The sequence below is a fragment of the Asparagus officinalis genome, chromosome 7, assembly GCF_001876935.1.
Source record: "Asparagus officinalis chromosome 7, Aspof.V1, whole genome shotgun sequence".
NCBI classification, from domain to species: domain Eukaryota; kingdom Viridiplantae; phylum Streptophyta; class Magnoliopsida; order Asparagales; family Asparagaceae; genus Asparagus; species Asparagus officinalis.
In genome coordinates, this window is record NC_033800.1 from 87,953,119 (window position 1) to 87,976,656 (window position 23,538).

The window sequence follows — 23,538 nt, forward strand, 5'->3', positions numbered from 1 at the left end:
CATTCTATGTCCCAATCCTAGGTCAAAACAAGTTGAATCCTTACAAAACAATAGCAAATTTAGTTTTTTCCCCCTTTTCTCTTAGGTAGATATCTTACAACTGAACCCTCCTACTTTTTCAGCTAAATTAGTCTTTGCCACGAGAAGTTATTATCATAGTGCAATTAGCGATGTTGTCGATCATCAGAAGGTCTCTGTATTTGGAAATTGTACAATAGAAAATTTATCATGGAGGTATATATTAGGGTTTCAACAGAACAACTTGTAGTAAACTAGAATATATAATATAGCTTTACTGCTATTCGAGGCTCCTAAATTTGCAATACATTAGGTCTCAGTTTGTGACTCTATGTTCATCTTAAATTTGCTATTTGACAGTCTCCATTGCTAAGACTGATGGAATTCATCTTAAATTTGCTATTTGACAATCTCCATTGTTTAGACTGATGCAATTCACAGTCAGACACAATGTTCAGAGTTCTGGCTGCTCACTTTTGTTCTTTGTTGCGTCCTCGATGGAATGTACCTGATCATCTTCAATTATTTGGATGTGAGATTGTCTATGAAATGTTGATCGTTCGGGAAACTCATGACCAAATTTCTGTTGGTGTCTATTCTTGGCAACACTCTTCATTTCAATATGTGGTTTGTATTATTCAAAAGATTTATACAAGAAGGAAAGCATATGCTCAACAAATGAAATTCATTTCTCCTCATCCATACGAGACAACCCACAACTCTACAACACGAGGATTGCAAGCAGTCCCCTGAGTAGGCTCTTCTCTGGGGAGCGTCTCCATTGCTCTTATCGCAGTACCAGAACCCGGAAGACTGCTACTACTTCCATCATCTTTCAATACATTGTTTCTGCACAACGGGCAACTAGAGCTCGACCTCAGCCAAATATCAACACATGATACGTGAAACGCGTGAGCACAATTGGGCAAAACTCTAATCCATTCTCCTTCTTCAAAGACTCCCAGACAAATAGAACAACACTCGGAGTTTCGATGCTCATTATTTTTGAACTGAACTGCTGGAAGCGAGATTATAATCTCGGGAGCTAAGCCATCGGTCTCAGTTCTAGCAATGTTGTTCTGTGAGATATTTACATCTCGGCGAATACAGTGGTTCTTAAGGAACCTGTAAAAGGCGAGGAGGAAAATGAGAATGCAAACTGATACAGCTCCGGATATAAAGATTGTGGTTGGGTATGCACATTCACTGCAGGGAGCTGTTTCTGCATCAGGGAACATTTGGTTTCTAGTGATTCGGAGAGGGTTGGGAGAAGCTTGAGTATTGGTTATTATATGTGTAGAGATATTGGACGTGAGCTTTTGAATGTAACAAGCTAAGACATTGATTGAATCGTTGGTGTACTAGAGAGAGAATAATTATACAATGGAGGAGATGATTCTGATGATGATGGCATGATAAGGCAGAAATTGACAAATAAATGTTATCCGCAACTTAGCTTTCAGCATAGCAAGCAGCTGAAAAAAGCAGGAAAAAAACAAGCCGAGGCAACACTACGAATCCAATGAGGATCCAATGAATATCCTCTTCTATTTTGCACAACAAGAATCAACTTTTGTATCATGCAGTTGGAATAATTATGCCCAAGAATTTATACATATCAATACAAATAGAACGTATTATTTTCCAAGATAAAGAATTTATTACTCTAGAGCCTACAGCTGTGGTTTTCAAGTGTGTAATACTCTTCCCAGCGAGTTGCCTGCTGATGATATGGAATTCTTACATAAAAAGTTGGGGAGTTTTCAACGAGGTTATTTATCATCCTAAACTACTAGTTACGTGATAGGTTAGAAAAGATATCAAATCATATTTTGATCTCTGTCATCAGCGATTATACGCTTCACTAGTTAATTCCAACTAGATCTAGTTATCATCAAATAAAATATTACTTATAAAATAGAATGCGAGTATAGATCTTTGGAATTTTAGTCGGACAAATTTTCAAAACCAACCGTTTTAAACATTTAATTGCAAAAAACGACCGTTTTCGATAATAATACAAACCGACCTGTTTCAGCCCGCGCTGAACAGGTCGTTTTTGTAAAAAAAGTCTCCGAAACTCACGGGAGTTCAACTGCCGTGAAGTTTATCGAGAAATTAAACTTGCACGGGAGTTAACTCCTGAACTTAATTTTGGCTTTAAAACTCACAACGGGAGTCAACTCCCGTGGAGTTACAGTCGAAAATTTGCCAGAGATCGAGTCTCTGGAAATTTGGCACTGCAACTTCACGGATTCAACTCCCTGTAATGAAGTTGCAGTCACCCAGCGTGCACAGCTTTGTGCAGGTTTTGTATATTTACCTGTAAATCATATATATTCAATTTATTTGCAAACAACAATAATACATGATTCACAAGAATTATAACTCATATATATGCCAATTTATTTGCAAACAACAATATATACATGATCAACCATGAATTAAACACACACGATTATGATATGAACAACAATTTATCTGCAAAATTCAGTTTTGAAAATTCAGGAAAGTTACAAAATTTATCAAAAAATAAGTTCATATACAACCCAATATAGCTCCCCTCCTTCCTCTCCCTCTCTTCCCCTCCCCTCGCTCTTCCCGCCCCTGGGTTCCTGCTGATGAGCCGCAACTATCTGAGTATCGGCTGTGTATGAACTGAATGCCGCTCCATCGCATGCGAAGGCCGGCTCATCGGCATGCGAAGTGCCGCGTCATCGGCATGCGAAGTGCCGGCTCCATCGGCATGCATGAAGTGCCGGGTCACATCATCACGCGGCCGTCGACGTCGAGCGTACGCCCGTCCAAATGATCGAGACCTTCTCACGGCCTGCGAACTCGCTGATCGTGAGTCTTATGAACACTGCCGCTATGCTCTTCTTGATCCTGCTGAGGAGACCTAACGCACCTGATCCTGAATCTCAGTCACGATGCCATGCAATATCAGCATCAATGCTATCTAAAACACGGACCTTGCGTGTAAACAATTATTAAGTATCAACTAATAAAAAATATTATAATTTAGCTTAGAAACTTACGTAATCTCTCTCTGTTCATCCCACTAGGGATGTAACTATCTGTCGGTGGCGTGCTATGTGTCCAGCTAAAGCTGTGGTCACGCTGATCCATCTACGTGTGATACCCCAATACCAACGCATAATACGTTATAGCAACACGCTGTGGGCCTCTATCTGTATGCAATCCCACCTCTGAACCACCTGCCTATGTAGTCCGCACGAACTACGGCCAGTCAGTCCGGTGCGATGTAGGCGCCGCCGACGATTGATCTGCTCGACAGATCTGAATATGCTGAGAGAGTGTAAACTGCCGTAGCACACGGTCGGTACATGCATCTCTACGATCTCCAACAGGATCAATGGAACTCTGGCTCTCCAAGCAGTGCAGTTTCCAGAGAACGATCTTGGAAAATTGGCAACTGCAACTGCACGGGAGTTTGAACGTCGCCGTGGAGTTTGCATGGCCACCTATTTAAGGCGGCGCGTGCCCCCCCCCCCCCCCACGCCCACCCAGCCCACAACCCTAACTCTCGCAGTTTCGTCTCCACCGCCGGCTTCCGCAGTTTGCGGCGTTGTCGCCGCTAACCCCCAGCCTCCAACGCCGCCTGCCCCAGATCCGACCGCCGCCTCTCCGATCCGGAATCTGCCAGATCGGTTTCAAAAAAAAAAGGTAAAAATTCTTTCTAAAAAAGCTATACGCCTCTTAATTTTGTATTCCGCCAGCTATTTGATTGTGATTAATGTAGAATCTAGATTTTAGAAATTATTGTGAATTGTTTACGATTTTGTGAGAAGATGTGAAAATTAGATTGAAATTATAATAAATCGTGTGAAAATGTAAAGGGAAAATTATCAATAAATGTGAAAAAAGAAGGAAAATTATCAATTAATTTTGTGATGATTTGTGGAAGAAATTAGTGTGTAAATTATCAATAATTTTGTGCAATTAGAAAAAATTATCAATAATTTCGAAAATATTGTATTTAGAGTTTAAGCAATTAATTGTGAACATTATTTAGATTTTGTGAAAGAAAATAGATATTTTTTTTTTTTTAGATTTTTGCATATGTATGATATAAATTAGATTTTAGAATTTAATTGTGAATTTATTTCGAATTTTGTGGAAAGACGTATTAAATAAATTTTGCGTATTTAACGGTGAAATATCATATAAGTGTGGAAATGTAGAGTTACTATAAATGTAAAAATTAGTAACAATCATTTTATTTGGGCTTTTCGTTGTATATTGATATGATTGTTTCACTTCCTTCGAGGTAACGATGAATGATCGAATTGTAATTCTCTGTTTTTATGATGGGAAATTAATTGCTGCGAGAATAATAATGCCGTTTATGAAGGAGCAGCGAGCGAGACCGTTGTTCATGAAAAATCGTGTACCTGTTCGATTGAATTTGGATTAATGAATTAGCACAACTTACATTTATACTATACTCACGTGAGTATACCCTCAGTTGTGGTTTGTCAATTATCCTGGTTGTGCGAGAACAGAACAAGTGGCCATTCAATATCAGTGACTACGATATGCGTCTCATTATTCTTATACACGAACGAGAAGCGTTCGGTCGAATTGTTTCATCTGAAAAACATCAGAGAGATTGGGCAAATCGTGAACTAGCAAGGAATGTATTCCCACAGTGTTGGAGGATCCTGAAGTTGATTCCTGTAGGCTTTTTATCTCTCAACAAGCATGAAATGGTGGACACAAATCAGCAAATACATGAGCGGATCCTTCGTGTCGTGGGCACGTCGAATGCTTTCGATCTAACACGGGATATTCAAGAGATAATCAAGTGTTGAATTTTCCGAGAATGATGAGAGGATGGGATTTACAAATTAATAGCATGACCTTTGAATAGAATCGTGATGAGGGGAAAACGCAACACCATCGCGACGGGCTTATTGTTAACTCAATGAGTATGTCGGCTTAGAGGATACGCGGCCACAGATGTACTTCAAGGAGATGAAATGGATTGATAACTCCGGCGATGGAAAGTGTTCTATTGGCACTAAAAGCGGTGTTGACTACACAGGCCGAGATTCTCATTCATCAAGGGGAGAATCTTAGCGAGAGTAAGGAGAAATTGATCATGCTATTCCGCACGTATGCACATTGGCAAAAAATGTGAAGTTCAGGCCAACCAAAGAATAATACTACAAGCTATAATGTGGTTTGTTTCTAATCGTCAAAGATGACGATGTCGAAAGATAATTAGTTGACACACGACGGGCAATCGAGGTTCCGTGGAAGCTTAATTACGATCGGTATCAATGAGTAGTGGGCAATTCAAAATCACGCATACATGGAGCTCCACACTTGTAGCGAATCTCTCGATTAAGATGAATAACAAGAATTGCGTCCTCTTCTTTTATATATCGATTGATTTTACCGGCATCTGAGGAGTGAATCTGATCAAGGCGAAAGATATCCGTCTTTTAGTGCATAAAGCACCAACGTTGGATGTATCATATCAGCAGGTTGGGAATGCTAGGAGGAAGGATGATAAAATATTCGGGGATTGGGAGAAATCGTATGAGATCTTACCGTCATTATCTTGAAGGCACTCAAAAGAGAAAATCCGGGACTGTCTACCGAAGTATCTTCGACCCGTTATGGCGGAGAACGGCGGTTCACCGGTGTAATTTTGGGCATTTGGGGCCTGTATGAGGGTTTCGTATTGGCCGTCCTCTTCTTAGCATTGATGGAACTCACTTATATGGTAAATCAGATAGCGTTTTGCTTGTTGCAACCGGACGTTGAAGCGGATGGCGGTTGTTTCCCTTTAGCATTCGCCATGTGGTTGATGTTGAAAATACAGAGATTGGGCTTGGTTTTTTTGGCATGCATTAGATATCATATCCTAGTGTGGGACAGCGGCATATTACTTCCATATCCGATAGGATGAAAGGAATCAAGAGCAACTCCAACAGACAATTTCCCATGCCACACCAGTGCACATCGGCTATGTCTGTGCGACATATTAGAGACAACTTCAAGAAGAAGTATGGAAACGCTCAGGTTCAAGACTTACTTTGGCAAGCCGGTGTGCAAGCCAGAAATAATATGTTTATGAAAAATAGCGAGAGAGGATCAAGTTCATTACCTCGAGCGCGCACATGATTGGATGCGAAACTAGTTTGGGTCCAACAATGTTGAAGTGGCTTTATGTGAGGAATGGCCGGTCGACGGTTTGTATGATGACTAACAGAAGGCGTCTGGAGCTTCAATGGAGGCTCAGGGAGCACGCAGGTCATGCCAATAACAGCACTAGCTTGCTAAGACTTTTTAACAGCTTTACATAAATTGCTTTGTTGACGTCGACGAACTTGGTGAAAATATGCGCTCCAGCTAACACGCGCGAAGGTTGATGAAATGCTAGGCGGCTCGGATTGGGGGGGGGGTTAAAAACAAAGCCGTCGGGTTCCCAATGTTCAGGTTGTACGATAACAGTTCTAATGATGGGAGGTGCTCGATGGGAGATAACCCATAGAGAAAAATCGCTCTTACAAAGTCAATATGTTGGTGGATCGCACCGTTGTACGTGCACTGTTGCATGTACCGCACGTACAATTTGATTCTTGTTCACATGTTGTACAAGCTTGCGTCCGACTACAGGGTGGTGGCTTTCAGCCATTTCACATTATGATATTGTCGAGCTTGGTATTCTGCTACAACTAATATACAACCTACAAAGAGTGTTTTCGTCCAGCCATACAGATAGTCGACATTGGACACAGATGGGCCACGAGTATTACTCCACTGTATTTAAAGATCGGCGGGCCCCTCTTCGCGTGCGTATTAGAAATAGTTGGATGCGGACGGTGAAGGAGCTAGGAGGAAGAAATAAGTGCAGTAGTGTGATACAACCGGGTCACAACAAAAATAGGTGTCCAGTTAGTAAATTATGGCTTGATTGTATTAATGTATCGTTTTGCACTATGTCAATTCGTAGTTGTTTATCTTTGAAGCGTATGATACTCTTCTATTGTAATATGCTTCTGTATGCAACTCGTTCATTTTCACCCATGCATTTGTATTATGTAGCGTTTTGCACATAATGTCCGAACAATTTGTAATATGCTATGTATGATACTGTGATTGGTCAATTGCACTTTGATATTATGCTCATATTTTAAAATCACAGGTCTATTCATTAGCGGATCCGGGACCGGAGAATCGCCGATGTTTTGTACCTCAGGCGAGTCCATTGTTCAGAACATATTGGTTCGGGAAGGTAATTACGAATAAATTAGATATATATTTCTCTCGATTAATGTATTTTAATGATTGCTTAAAACTGATTCTCGTTTATGTGCAGCCGTACCAGAGTAAGATGATCGAGCATTCCAATAGTCTCATTCGCATGGGTTGCATAGCAGATGATGAGGGTACTAGCTTTGATCGGCTCAAGGCCGGTTTGACCGTGTCGACGATTCGTTATATCAGGCTTGTTGGCCTTATCACTGCTTTTGATTGAGAGGTGGAGGCGCAGAGACGCAACCCTTTCACAGCATAAGGGGAGTGCACGAGCACTTTACAAGACGTGGCCGTCAATACTTGGGCTCCGGATTGAATGGACCGGTAGTTACGGGCACGACGATCAATTAGTTGGCCGGAGGTATGTGGGCCGGCTAGCTTGGACAGGTTCCCGATTGAGGAGTGGTGGGGCGATGAAGCTATGCCGTGGCTTCGTCAGACATTTCAGGGCGACATACAGAGGTTCGCCTCTGATGAGACGGCTCCATTTCAGCTCGTGACATACATATTGCAGCATGAATAAAAGGGTGCGTACTATTTCCCTGATGCGAGCAAGACTCTCGTACATCACGATGGGCCTGCCACTGCTGGAGGATTTGGTGTATGGCGGCGACTATCGTGGGGCAGTGCGGTGTTGGCATACTTTGTATGAGGAATTGGATGTGAGTATCTCTGAATGCAGAATAAGAATTCAGAGGATGCTGTACGTTGATACATGTTTGGTCATGGGAGCGCATTCTATATTGGACGACCATTACTTATGCACCGTGACTGTAAGGGGAGTATCCGTTGGCATACAGCGTATAATTGTAACACACACATGATTTCATTCGTAACCTGAATATTTGTAGCTTATATATTCGCTATTCATGATATAGGTATAACTTAGATAGGATACCGGCTCAGTACAAATCAGCAGACGGCGTGGACGTCAGTTTTTAACGAAATGAGCTTGATGGCTCCAGCATGAACAGGTTATAATATAAAACATACGAAGTAGTGATATTGATAGTTTTTTACTGTAATGATAAGATAAATGTTTACTTTATTTCATCAAGTGGAGAACCCATACAAGCCGCGGAGCTCGATATACATTCTCTTGCAACCTATCTGCCGAATAAGTCCCGGCTTGTGGAGAGCCAGAGTTCCATTGATCTGTTGGAGATCGTAGAGATGCATGTACCGGACGTGTGCTACGGCAGTTTACACTCTCTCAGCATATTCCAGATCCTGTCGAGCAGATCAATCGTCGGCGGCGCCCTACATCGCACCGGACTGACTGGGCCGTAGTTCGTGCGGACATACATAGGCAGGGGTTCAGAGGTGGGATTGCATAACAGGATACGAGCCCACAGCTGTTGACTATACCACGTAATGCGTTGGTATTGGGGTATCACACGTAGATGGATCACGCGTGACCACAGCCTTTTAGCTGGACACATGCCACGGCCCACCGACAGATAGTTACATCCCTAGTGGGATGAACGAGAGAGATTACGTAAGTTTCTAAGCTAAATTATAATATTTTTTATTGAGTTGATACTTAATAAATTGTTTACACACGCAGGTCCGTGTTTTAGATAGCATTGATGCTGGATATTGATGCGCACAGTGACTGAGATTCAGGATCAGGTGGCGTTAGGTCTCCTCAGCAGGATCAAGAGGCATAGCGCAGGTGTCCCATAAGACTCACGTGCCGAGTTCGCAGGCCGTGAGGACAGGTCTCGATCATTTGGACGGGCGTACGCTCGACGTCGACGGCCGCGTGATGATGACGCCGGCACTTCGCATGCCGATGGAGCCGGCACTTCGCATGCGTGACGGCCTCGATGCGATGACGCCGGCCTTCGCGATGCCGATGGCAGACCGGCACTTCGCAGCTTCATAACCAGCCGATACTCAGATAGTTGGGCGGCTCATCAGCAGGAACCCAGGGGCGGGAAGAGCGAGGGGGAGGGGGAAGAGAGGGAGAGGAAGGGAGGGAGGCTATATTGGGTTGTTATATGAACTTATTTTGATAAATTTTGTAACTTTCCTGAATTTTCAAATCTGAATTTTGAAGATAAATTGTTGTTCATATACATAATCGTGTGTGTTTAATTCATGGTTGATCATGTATATATTGTTGTTTGCAAATAAATTGGCATATATATGAGTTTAATTCATTGTGAATCATGTATATATTGTTGTTTGCAAATAAATTGAATATATAATGATTTACAGGTAAATATACAAAACCTGCACAAAGCTGTGCACGCTGGGTGACGCTGAACTTCACGGGAGTTGAAATCCGTGAAGTTCAGTGCCAATTTCCAGAGACTCGATCTCTGGCAAATTTTCGACTGTAACTCCACGGGAGTTGAACTCCGTTGTGAGTTTTAAAGCAAAATTAAGCTTCACGGGAGTTACTCCCGTGAAGTTTAATTTTCGATAAAACTTCACGGGAGTTAACTCCCGTGATGTTTCGGAACTTTTTTACAAAAACCGACCTGTTTTCAGCGCTGGCTGAAAACAGGTCGGTTTTTGTTGTGGTTGAACATATTAATGAGCTTGCAAAACTCCTTGGGTTTGTGTAGCATTTTGTATTTTGGTATTCTAACTTTGGGGTTTTTTTTCTTCAAAGTTGATGATATGTGGGTAGTTCTGTAAATAATGAGATTTGGGGGGTAGTTTCACAGATACACATGAGTTAAAGGTTATCTATACAAAAATCCCTACAATTTGTCACCTATATACAACTGCCAAGACTGAATGGAAGAATATGATTCATATAGCCAACCTCAAAAAATGGGGATGAAGGCTTTATGTTCGTTGAGTTTCCGTGCTACAACTACCAAGCACTACATACGGACGTTTCAGTTCTTACATATTAATGCCTCAAAAACACAAGGACAGGAATATAAAGTAGTTAATGCACCACTATAAGATGTACCCGTAAGTTAGTTACAATCTCAACAGGCATCAGAATCTTTATCATTAATAATCCCTTATCACATGTTTACAAATCTTGCCTAGATTATTGTAAATACTATGCTTCTTCAAAAAGTTAATCATGAAAAAGAAAAACATTCTTGTGGTCAAAGGAATATTTTTGGGGCGAGACCTAATTGTTGCATAAGCGGTTGGAAACTCAGGGGTCACACTTACAAATTGAAGTGCAAAATGTGGAATGCCTCACAAAAGCCACTCTAACTATTCCTCCTCAGAGGCATCTTCTTTTTCTCATGCTCACAAACAAAGAAAGCGCTGATAACTTCAAATTGATGGAGGTCTTGTCAGCTTCTAACAAGAAGTCGGACTATTTTAATGAGAGAATCAATTTTTTTAACCCATGCATAGTTATCCAATAAATTATTCCATATTACAAAATTCCATGAAAATAGAACCTAACCATCAAATACTCAAGTTCATACTTGTAACTTTCAAGTAATTATCCTCCCAAAAATATGCCTGCTGATGGTATACAAACATAAAAAGGTTTAACTTGAAAATAAAGACCACCAACCTGTCCACGTGGATGTGTTTTCTTTTCATCCCACGTCTGATGAGGTTGATATGCACCCATCGCTATTTCGGTATCTCTAGAACCTGCTAAAGATCTTTGGTTGATATTGGCAGAACCCAAAATGACATACTCGTCGTCAACTATCATACCCTTAGCATGGACATAGATCATGAACCGCCGAAATTTTTGAGCCAAAGCCTGAAAGCAGTTCTATAAAAGGTCACTGACATTCCAGTAGTCATAGTTGATACTATGTATAAAGAAAGAATCCACAACCACTTCCTGAACATTTAAGAGATAAAAGCTAATAGATCTTTGCAGTTTGTAACTTCATAATTTTTTCTATAAAAATGATAAAATATCAGTGTCAAAATGAACTTTGAAAATGTAAATAAGGAAAAGCACCTATTTTCTTCATCGTCAAAATGTTATTTGTAGGGCAATATAAGACTGATATAATCGATTCATTACAACAAATAATGTAAAAATTCGTGACATAGATACTGATAGATATGGAGCATAACTTAAAGAATTCTAAGCTATATAATATGTAAAGGATGAAGCTTTGACTATTTGGGCTAGGCTGCCAAGTTAAGACATAGATAGTCTCCGGGATAAATGGGAGGGAAGCGGGAAGGTATGAAAGGAACCGGCAAATAGAGGTAAAAAACTCAAAGAAGCTTCGCATTGCACAAGATACACTTGATAAAACACATACAAGAGCTATTGATCTATTAGATAAGAAGGACAAAGTTTGGTTTATTATCTAACTGCTAATCTTCTTCTGAATTCTGCTTCTTTTTCTATCATTTCCAGATATGTGATAATGGTTATGACTATAATCATGCACTGCAATTACAGTGACACTCAAAATGAGGGGGATAAATGAATGAAACAATGCAGGTAAAATCATCTAAACTCGTTATAACCTCATAAATTAAATTGACATCACTATGTAGTATGTGCTGCCTATTTTCTGCTCATCTTAAAATTATGGTACTTAGAATTTATTTGTAACACTAGCCAAAGGAAACACAGGAAGGCATGTCCTGAATTAGCTACGTGACTTGGACACCATACACAGGCTAACAAATACATAGTTACTGAAGCATCAGTTGCTTCTGGATAACAAGGGAATAGATGTCACAATGAATTTCAAATTCAGTCAGGTTATTCTGGTGACTCACAAATGAATGTGATTTTTTCTGGTGACTCACAAATGAATGTGATTTTTTCTTCGCAAATTATATCATCTTAATCTTTCATGGGGTTTTCTTAGTCAATGGAAATTTAGCGGGTTGCTCCATGGTAGCCTTAAACTTGATAAAAGAACTAATCTACATATCCACCTGGTTCTCTTTTCAAAACTTTTCCTGGCTAGGATCTTCATGCTGACTCAAGTTCACAGGTAGTCCTAGATTTAAATGACTGGAACTTTCTCAGCTTCAAGTTATGCTCTAACAGATGAGTCTTTAGATGATGATGGTGATGATGAATGGACAGATGAAAGTAAGGGAAATCTGTAACTGTGTAAATCCAATGGCATGTGCTGAAACTTCCTCCTTGTTCTTTTAATCAGGGTATGACATCTCATTACAGTTCATGGTTTTGGTTCTCCTATATTGGCAGAGCATAGTGAGTCTTAGTGGTCTCTGTAGATCGGATCAGAGTTACCAATACATGAAAATACAACATGCTAATCACAAGCTTCTTCATTAATATCCTTCATTTTTTTACACAGCATCAAAAAAAACTTATAAACCTAAAATCTCCTGCATTTGTAGATAACATAAGCCTGTATTAGTTGTCATATTGGCTGGTTCCGGCTAGTTCGAATTAGTATACCTAAAATTTGAAATGGCACGGATGTTTACTATAAAAGGCCAATACTTCAAACTTTGGTATATATCTTATGCAATGCATGAAAAGAGAGCATAAAGTTACGTGTTCAACCCTTAGCCAAATAGCAAACCTGAAGCAAATTTCTAAAATTTGTAATTTTTATTGCTTATGTGCACATATAGACAAAACATTATCCAAACATGTATGTAGTGTACATGTTAAACTGAAAAGACATGATATCTAGATGTCCCCGGCAGAGAATTTGGTGTCATAATTTGTGTTGCCGATGGTTAGAGACAATGTTACAGAAGGCGCTAGGCGTACTAGGCGTTCATATTTTTATTTGTTAATTACAATATTTGATAGTAAATATTAATGTTGTATAAAGCTTAGGTGCCGGACTGGTGTCTAGGCGGATTTTTTCCTTCATTTAAGTGGTAGTCGAGGAGGTTTTTGCTGAAGGTCGGAGGAGGTAGTGGAGGTGTTCATATTTAGAGGTTAAAGGAGTTTGAAAGAGGTTAGAGGACGTGGAGGCTGCAACACAAAAAATCACGATCAAGGTTTAAAGGGTGTAGTCCACGTAAACAGACAATGCTCCCCTAAACACTGCCAAAATCTAGGTGGGTAGCCCAGGTATTGCCCAGGCGCTAGACGCTAGTTAGGCGGCCTAGGTACCACCTAGGCCTAGGCGTACGCCTAGGCGGACTAGGCGGGTGCTTTTTAAACAGTAGTTAGAGAATAGGAAGTAATATACTGCAAGTTATTAGAATAATATATAAAAAAGTCTAACAAGGATCTTGAGGCATGAATGACAGTTGATGACCCACTTCAGTAGGACTTCTATACAGGATGTCTCCATGAGAACTTGAATTACACACATCCAAAATGTATAAGTGAATGCAACAAATAAGAAATGACACATTCACATATCCAAATCGTCATGTCTTTAAAAGGAAATTAGATTGAAACATCTCACACCCTATCACTGCTAAAAATATGGGTATGTTAAGGTGTTTCACATGTACAAGCATGCGTAGAGTTATAATGCATAGATTTTTTTTCTATTTTACCTTTGACTTTCTTTTGTTTTCCATTTTGACATGAAGTATTGCGTAGGCTAACCAATTCGAATAATCAGGACTTCAATCCCAGAACACTTACCCAACTGCAAAAGGCTTTACCCCTGTTCTACGGTTTCACCTACTATAATGAAGCATCAATTATAATGTGCAGAAATAAATAATATAAAGGATTCTTTTATCAAATACAGTACCGCTGCACTTTTTTCTGATGGTTGCTCTGTTGGTTGTGAATTATCTTTGGGCAATTCTTCGCGATTGCCAAGACAGTAGAAATTAAGGTAATCTTGCGGATGAGCATCCCGCATATTCATAGATTCAAGCGTCTTTCCAATAATATCATACATCATCTGTATCGTTTGAGCCTGCAAAGAAGTTCATGCAAAAGTCAGTATGTTGGTAAGTTTTTACTTCTTCAGTAGAATTGTTGCAATACACATATCAACATAATGCAGCCAACAAATCACAATATAAAAGTTTTCATAATTCAGGAGCTTTTAGAAACAAGTTTTCCAATTAAATCTTTCCACCTAGGAGACATAAGCAAGAACATGATCTGCATAAATCTATGCATCCAGCCAAAAAAAAAATGAGACAATTAGACACTTATACACCTTCAAAATGTTTTCTGCTCATCATTTACCCAAAGATTCATTCCAGATCCCTAGGAATATTACCAAATTTTACGATTACCATTTGACCATGGGGCCAAATTGTTGGCCAAGGCAATTATTGACAAGTTGTTAAGCATAAATCCTATAAGGGGAATTGGCAGAGGGGATCCCTCCTTATTGGTTTTCCTGTTTCAACGTGTCCACATAGATGGAAGCTCCAAAGTCTCCTACTTTATGGAAGAACCCAAAAGAAGAAGAAAATGATATTATTTTAGATAATAACGTTCAATTCTAAAGCACCATATTGAACCAAGGAAGAAGAAAATGATATTATTTTAGATAATAACGTTCAATTCTAAAGCACCATATTGAACCAAGGGTCGCATACAATGTTCTTCCGGGGAAACTATTTGTTACTAGAGGACTTTACACCACAATCTAGAAGCTACCTGGTGAAGATAGACGGTAGTTCTATTTATGTTTTTGCAACCAAGGATCAACCTTCAAATTTCTCCTAGAAATATGTAGACTTTTGAAGAAGAAAGATGACATGCTGCTTTCAACTTTAGTAAATTTAATTCAACTCCAAAGAACCATACAAGCCCAAGACACAAGTAGAATGCATTTCTCAGCAAGTTAAATACTGTTTGAACCTGCGAATTGAATATGTAGAAAATACGAAGGTCAAATGATGCACACCTAGCATTACGACATATATTTAAAAAAAATGAAAGACATAAACACAAGGTGTTCCCACTCAAAATCCCAACTTCAATTTTAGAGACTGAAATTGGTCATTGCCCTCCTGAGAACAGCATAAATACTACCAAAAGAAGACTCCAGTTCTTCTAATTATCACTTGGAATATTTATGAGATTCAACATCTATTTTTAGAAGTTTGGTGAGGTATCTAATATGGCTGATATGCTACCCTATAGGAGTACACCTATCATGTCATTCTGCCCAATATGTGCCCCCAAAAACATTAGATCATAAAAAAATTCTGAGGTCTCCTGAAACACAAGAAATTAGGCGCCTTTCTGATCAACCATATGAGTTCTGCAGTAATTGCATATTATTGTAGCTTGTTACTGTATTCCGCTGAAGCATGTGCAAGTTCTCAACTACCTTGTCCTTCATGACAACCAAGGAAACCTATAGGTTTAAAAGACTATGCTTAAAAGTCGAAAGCTCAGGAATAAATCACAACAAAAGGTTTAGGGTCAATTTAATAATATTAATGACCCTGTATTAACCCATAGAAATCAGTATTTATAAATCGATAATTTGGCATTGGAAGAGGGTAACAAACGTATCAGCTGGGAAGAAGTCTATTGCTTTCCCATTTATTAATTTTACTTCTAGAGGAGATACATAGTAGTAAAAATTTAGAAATACACAAGCTCTATTAGAGTTACTGTAACTCAATTAGTTGCTATTTATTATGAGCAAAATTGTGGCTTTTATATCTTATCTTGAATTTTACGTTCACTATTCATATATGAAATTATGATGTTGATGATAAGAATAATTTAAAAATTTAGGAATTTTCCTCGGCACATCTCAAATAGGTGCATAACTCGCTCCTGCTTGATGGTGACAACTGTGAAAATATGGTAACACCAATATACAGACCTTGGCGGCCATATGTTACAAATTGAACAAAAGATATATGACCAGATAACACACTTATATGAAAAAAAATTTCGGCCAGCACAACGTCTTCCCCCCATATTTTTTACAAATTTGTTGTAGAAATGTATTAGCGTAAAGCTGTATAATTTTATCATATAATGAAATGTGGTGTCAATGGATTTCCTATTAGGATTTAGAACGATATTTCTGATTAGATAGATATATTTTTTGGATATTGTAGATTTACATCCACTAAATTGATTGCAGCGTTTGCTGTAGTTTTCTCTACAAAATTGAACAAAAGATATATGACCAGATAACACACTTATATGAGGTCAACCAAAGGAGAAAGATAAATAATCAATAAGAAATAAACAGCAGAGTTAACAATGAGTTACAAACAAGTTACAAAGTAGGAGGACTTTCCGTTCAATAAAAACCCATTTGTCACCAAAAACAAATTCCTTCAAAAAGCTTGCAATGTGATTTTAGTTTTCCTAAACATAACCCAGTCGACAACAGTTCAATAAGATTAGAAATGACATATTTACTATACAAATACCAACTTGAACTTTACGATTTTCTAGTCATCAAGTAAAACACATGCAAGAAATTACCTGCCAAAAAAGAATTTCTTGCACAGAGTTAGTAGTTGGCACACCCTCAGGCCACATTGGTATTACTACATAAACTGCAAATCGCTCTTGGGCTATGATTTTGCTAGCTACCTTCAATGCTAATTCCATTGGAATCAAATTATCAGCACCTGTTGAAGCCAGAATCAATCAGTGAAGAATGTAACAGGCAATTTAAGCAGAGAATACATCTTTTCACCATATAATTCACATGGTAAGGACAATACATGTGTAATTCGGTTAAATTGCACCAACATCCACATTGTTTTGTTTACTATGACACATGCTACCAAAAAAAAAACTCAACGAGCAAGCTTTATAAAATTTGACTAATTACTTGTATGGAAAAGTCAATTTAAGGTTTTAAGGTTAATTTTGGAAAGCGGAAGCTGAGACAGAAACTACAAGAAACTAGGCCGGTATTTATTCCATTTTTCTGCATTTGGAGAGAGCAAACCTAACACCTGGCATTCACAGGGTTCTAGTAGTAATGGCCCTAATGGCAAACACCAGATACCACTTAGAAAAGCTTCCACTTTTAGTTTCTTCACGGAAAACAAGAGGTTCACAACTCCCAAAGAATATGAACACATCACAGATTTATTTTTGTACTCCCCTAACTGCGATGCTGGTAGTGCTACTAATTTGCGCTGTCTAGCTTCTTGACTTCAAAACGAAAAATGTTGACTTCAAAACAAAAAATGTTTAGAAGCACAAAAAACTATATCCAAAATACTTTCAAAGCACTTAAGTAGACCTAGTTTTCTTCATTTCTAATAATTTTACTACATTTTTTCACGCCTGCACTGCTGAAATTCTTGATTAGATTCAAATGAAAGTAATCTAGCATATGATCATCTGACATAAATTGGTGATTCTTATTGTACAAGTTACCCAGAGTAGCAATACCTCATAAGAACCCATTTAGATTTCACTTGTAAACATGTTTTTCATGAAAAGACTTGCTTCAACATACATGAAATGACTTATACAATCATCCAGAATTGAGGGTGTTTATTTTCCCTTGCTAATTTGTGTAAATAAATGCCTCCAGTACCCAAAAACTATGTCCAAGCTTCTCGTTTTGTTTGTTTCATAACATCATTTGCATCATATGGTATCTTAATTTGCACGGGCATTCATCAACTAGATAAATGTGCTTCTAATGATAAACAAGAACCACCCAAAAACTATGTCCAAGCTTCTCGTTTTGTTTGTTTCATAACATCATTTGCATCATATGGTATCTTAATTTACACGGGCATTCATCTACTAGATAAATGTGCTTCTAATGATAAACAAGAACTAGCATCATGCACTTTGCCTCAAGGATAATCATAACTAAAGTCAAAAACTCTAATCTTTCAAGTAATGGCCAAAAAAGAGTTACAAAGTTAATATTTGATTTATTATATTTTTGTATTGTTAGAAGAAGAGAGTATTAGTTTAGTCCCACATTGCTTGTGAGACTAACTAGTAACTAATCAATCTCTATAAATAAAGTATAGAGTGAGGGGATAACTCTCCAATAATCTCTTTTCTCTCCAAACTTTAACATGGTATCAGAGCCTCCGTAAACCCTAAACCCTAACCCTAATTCCCGCCACCACTTGTTCTAACTCTAACCCAAATTCCTAAACCCTAGCCGCCGCCTCTCCTCTCTCTCGAAACCCTAGCCGCCTTCTCTCCTCTCTCCGCCTCCTCTCCTCTCTCTCGAAACCCTAGCCGCCAAACATCAAATCCGTCGCTGCCAAAAATCGCGTTCTTAAATTTTAACCTTCGGGTTTCATGTTAACCTTCGGACTCTTCCATTTTAACCTTCGGGTTCTTTTATGATAACATTCGGGTTCTTGCATTGTTAACCTTCGAGCTCTTGGACTTGTTCAACTTGTGGAGGGTATCATCTTGATCTCTACTCGTTTGTTTCATGATGGCGGATCTGAGAAACTCAAGAATTCTGAGTTAACGGTCCAGACGAAAGTTTCAGAGATATTTTCTGGTAGAATCACTGACCGTAAACTTGATGAAATTAACTATTTCCAGTGAAAGCGTATTATTAAAATCTACGTGCCAGACCGAGGCAAAACTGGTTATTTGTTGACACGGACCCTCCTACTCTGACACCGGAGTCTTGGATATTAGATGATAGTGTCCTCTTACATCAGATTCTTAATACTATGAAGCCTAAAATTCAGGATTTAGTCCTTCATTGCATGACAGTGAAGGAACTTTGATGTTTCTTACAAGATCTCTATGGGGGTAGCAGTAATATTAATCGAGCATATGAAGTTATTCAAGAGCTGTTTCGTAAGAAACAGGATGATAAACTCATGGATGATCATTATGGTGAGTTTAATCGTCTGACGGAGGAACTTCGTCAGATTTTTTCTATTACTGGGAATGTAAAACAGATGCAAAACTAATAAAACAAACTTATGATACTCACCTACTTGGGTATCCTAGATTCTATTTACTCAGGGCCGGTTTTGGGCCTGTGCAGGGTGATCGACCGCATAGGGCCCCTAAAATTTGGGAGCCCCCAAAAAAATCCCTTCACCTCTGATCTACCGTCCATTTACTATTCTAATTAGATCTCAGCCGTCCATTCAAACTCTCACCCTAAAATCTTCAACCCCACACCCTCAGTAGTCAATCCCAAAACTCAGCCCCCAAAATCCCTCCCTCTCCTCCGTCTCCTTCCTCTCTTCCGTCACAGAGTCACAGACCCCCCGTCCCCGACCCCCGAATCCGATCGTCGACTCGACATCGCCTGAGCTCCCTCGGTGGCTCGGTCCCTCCCCATCCAGAAGCAGGCAACGAGGAGCGAGGCGAGCTCTCTACCTCCCCCCACGATCGTCGACTCGTCGTCCGTCCCCGTCGCCTTGGGGTCCAGATCTCTCTGTCCGCCTGAGCTCCCTCGGTCTCGGTGCTCGATCCCTCTCCTAGTCCCCCTCCTTGCCTTCAGGTAGCATTTTTTTTGTTATTTTTAATTTTTGATCTATTTTTATGTAAAGATCGAGATCTTATGCTTAATTGCTTATTGTTCAGACTCCAGAATTGATTGTTATGTTAATGGGTATGTATGTTGGATCTTAGGAATTAGGATTTGGTGATTGTTTTGATTAGATCTGAGTTGTTCTTTGGCACAGATCTGAGTTGGATTTTAGGATTTGGTGATTATTTTGCTCGAAAAGAGGAAGTTTGGGTTCATCGAGTAACTGCGAAAAGAGGGATTTTGGGTTCGTCGAGACTCAAAAAGATCATCAGTAACTCTCCAAAAATTGAGAGCTTTCGGGCAAAAAAAACCCTAATTTTAGTAGTTCAGGATCAAATTGCTAGGTTAAACTGGTTGCTAATGAACTTTTTGGTTCTTTAACTTCAGGGATCACGGAGAGTCGGAGACGTCATCAGATCTGAGCCCGCTTCAAATTAGGTTGTATTATTCTGAATCTTTTGACTTCTTTCAATTTCATTGTAGTATTTTTTTGTTTTATTATAGAAATGCCTCCAAGAAAGTATCCTTCTGGATATGATAAACGCAAGAAAAAAAGAAAATTTGAACAATTTGTCCAAACTCAAAGTGGAGCGCTTGATAAATTCATTGTTAAAGAAATACAAGATTTAGTTAAAAATTCAATTGAAAATGATAACATTAATGATTTGGGCTTGAATGAATATGATAATGAAAATGTTGATGATCAAAGTAAAAATGAAAATGAAAATGAAAATCAGAATGAAAATGAAAATGAAAGTAAAAATGAGAATCAGAATCAGAATGAAAATGATATTGACAATGAAAATGAGAATGAAAATATTTTAGGCAATGAACAACCTAATCAGTCCATGCTCATGAATTTAAATATTTATGATCCAAGAACTTGGGATAATTTGGATACAAAATCTAGAGATATATTACTGGAAAATGGGCCTATAAGAGATCTATTAGTCGAAAAGGGTCCTAAAGATAAATTAGGAAGATGTTTTTCTTCGGCATTTTACACTAGACATTTATCAAATGGAGAAAAATGTGATAGGAAGTGGTTAGTTTATTCAAAGGATATCGATAAAGTATTCTGTTTTTGTTGTAAATTGTTTAAAAATGGTTTTAACAAAAACTTTTTAATAAATGAAGGATTTAATGATTGGATACATCTTAGTTCTAGGCTTAAAGAACATGAAACAACTAATGAGCACATCATTAACATGAGTACTTGGCTTGATTTACGCATAAGATTAAAGAAAAATAAAACAATCGATAAAAATATTCAAGAGCAAATTAACAAAGAGAAGGAACATTGGAAGAAAGTATTACAAAGAATAATTTCTGTTGTTAAATATCTTGCTAAACATAACTTGGCATTTCGAGGAACAAATGAGAGAATTTATCAAAATAATAATGAAATTTTTTTAGGCTTAATTGAAATGATTGCAGAATGGGATCCGGTAATGCAAGAACATGTTCGACGTAATAACCATGATGAAATTCATTATCATTATCTTGGTCATAGCATTCAAAATGAATTGATAAGTATGTTAGCTTCTAAAATCAAATGTGCAATAGTTCAAAAAATTAAAGAAGCTAAATATTTTTCAGTAATACTTGATTGTACTCCGGATGCTAGTCACCAAGAACAAATGACTTTAATATTACAATGTGTCGATATTTCTACAAGCCCGATAAAAATAGATGAATTTTTTGTAGAATTTTTAAAAGTAAATGATACATCCGGACAAGGACTTTTTGAAGAATTACAAAATGTGCTAAAAACTCTTAATCTTGATATTGATAATGTACGAGGTCAAGGGTATGATAATGGGTCTAATATGAAAGAGAGACACCAGGGTGTACAAAGAAAATTACTTGATATAAATCCTAGAGCATTATACACGCCTTGTGGTTGTCATAGTCTTAATTTAACACTCTGTGATATGGCAAATTGTTGTGGTAAAGCAAAAGACTTTTTTGGAGTGATACAACGCATTTATATATTATTTTCTCACTCAACAAAGCGATGGCAATTTTTAATAAATAATGTAAAAGGTTTAACTGTGAAGCCATTGTCGGGTACGTTGGGAAAACCATATTGAAAGCGTTAAAGCAATTAGATTCCAAACACTTGAAATAAGAGAAGCACTACTTCAGTTACCAGAAACTGATAATGACTCTAAAATAAGGAGTGAAGCAGATTCTTTAGCAACACATGGAATTGAAAATTTTAAATTTTTATTAAGTATGATTATTTGGTATGATATATTGTTTGCTGTTAACTTAATTAGCAATTTTTATTAAGTATGATTATTTGGTATGATATATTGTTTGCTGTTAACTTAATTAGCAAATTTTTACAATCTAAAGACATGCTTATAGATTAGCAAATTTTTACAATCTAAAGACATGCTTATAGATGTTGCTATAGATCAAGTAAAAGGATTGATTAGGATTTTTGAGGATTATAGAGAAGTTGGGCTCACACAAGCTATGATAATTGCTAAAAAAATTGCTACTGAAATGAAAATTGATTCTGTATTTCAAGTAAAACGTCAAATCCGTAGAAAAAAACAATTTGATGAGAATGTTAATGAGGAGACAACACAATCAGCTGAAGAATCTTTTAGAATCAATTATTTTTTGTATATTGTAGATCAAGCTATTGGTTCACTAAAGAAAATGTTTGAGCAATATAAAGCATATGAAGATATTTTTGGATTTTTGTTTGGTTCAGAAAAGTTAAATTCATTAGATGATAAAAATTTGAAAGCATGTTGTGATAATCTTGAAATTGTTCTAAAATATAAAGTAAATTCTAATCTTGATGGGAAAGATTTATTTGGAGAACTAAAAATCTTACGAAATATTTTACCAAAAGAAATAAAGATGGCTATAGATATACTGAATTTTTTAAAAATACGAAATTATTTTTCAAATGCATGTATTGCTTATAGAATATTATTGACTATACATGTTACAGTCGCATCCGCAGAAAGAAGTTTTTTAAAATTAAAATTATTAAAATCTTATCTGAGATCGACCATGTCACAAGAAAGATTAAATGGACTAGCTTTGATATCCATTGAAAATAATTTTTAGATAAAATTGATGTTAAAGGCTTAATTAGTGATTTTGCAGCTAAAAATGCAAGGAGGACAATTTTTCGATGATACTTTTTGATGCTAAAGGCTTCGATATCTCTTATGAAGGTAAGCACAGATACAAAAGGAACATAATATTTGGTATTTCTTATTGTGGACTATTTACTCTATTGGAAAGCTTTATTAAGATGAGATTACATGCATTTATCTGATCAGTAACATTTTATTCAGGTGATTGAAGAGATGGGCAATAGCACTTGAAAAGTATGTTAAAGACTATCCAGATGTAAAAAAAAAACAGGTAATATTTTAATGTCTGATCAGTAATATTTTGTTTGCTAGCATTTTAAGGATTCGAATTGGAAATACAGGTAATATTTTAATGTCTGATCAGTAATATTTTGTTTGCTAGCATTTTAAGGATTCGAATTGGAAATTATTGATATTTAGGTAATATTCAAGGGAAGGATTCGAATTGGAAATTATTGATATTTAGGTAATATTCAAGGGTCTATGTTTACTTTTCGCACAGGGTCCCTAAAATCTCAGAACCGGCCCTGTATTTACTCCTCTGCTCGACAAAAAATTATGGGGAGTTTCATCATTGGTTCTCTGACTGAGACTTATCACTTTTTGAAAAACGTTGTCCCTGCACAGCCACTTACATCCACCACGGATCGCTCTGCGCTTGCCATTCAGAGTTAGCAGTCTTATGGACGAGAGGGTCATACTAGTGGTCCTGAAAGAGGTAGAGGCAACTTTGAAGGGAGAGGAGGTTACTACATTGGTCGTTCTGGGGGCCGAGGTGATCAACGAGGTGGCCGTAG

At 37.9% G+C, this 23,538-nt stretch overlaps 2 protein-coding genes across 2 annotated transcripts in view; both read right to left on the reverse strand.

The window, feature by feature from the left end:
- On the reverse strand, positions 714–1,368 carry LOC109847473 (RING-H2 finger protein ATL66-like). The gene has a single exon (XM_020416701.1). The coding sequence runs from the start codon at positions 1,254–1,256 to the stop codon at positions 714–716; it is 543 nt and encodes a 180-aa protein (XP_020272290.1). The 5' UTR covers positions 1,257–1,368.
- Positions 10,727–23,538, reverse strand: part of LOC109847474 (phospholipase D delta-like) — a 34,645-nt gene continuing 21,833 nt past the window's right edge. The window contains exons 8-10 of the mRNA XM_020416702.1: positions 16,604–16,752; positions 13,932–14,102; positions 10,727–11,014 (exon numbers count right to left, since the gene is read on the reverse strand). Of these exons, the coding sequence (XP_020272291.1) occupies positions 10,742–11,014; positions 13,932–14,102; positions 16,604–16,752 (593 nt within the window). The 3' untranslated portion in view covers positions 10,727–10,741. The remainder of the gene's footprint in view (positions 11,015–13,931; positions 14,103–16,603; positions 16,753–23,538) is intronic.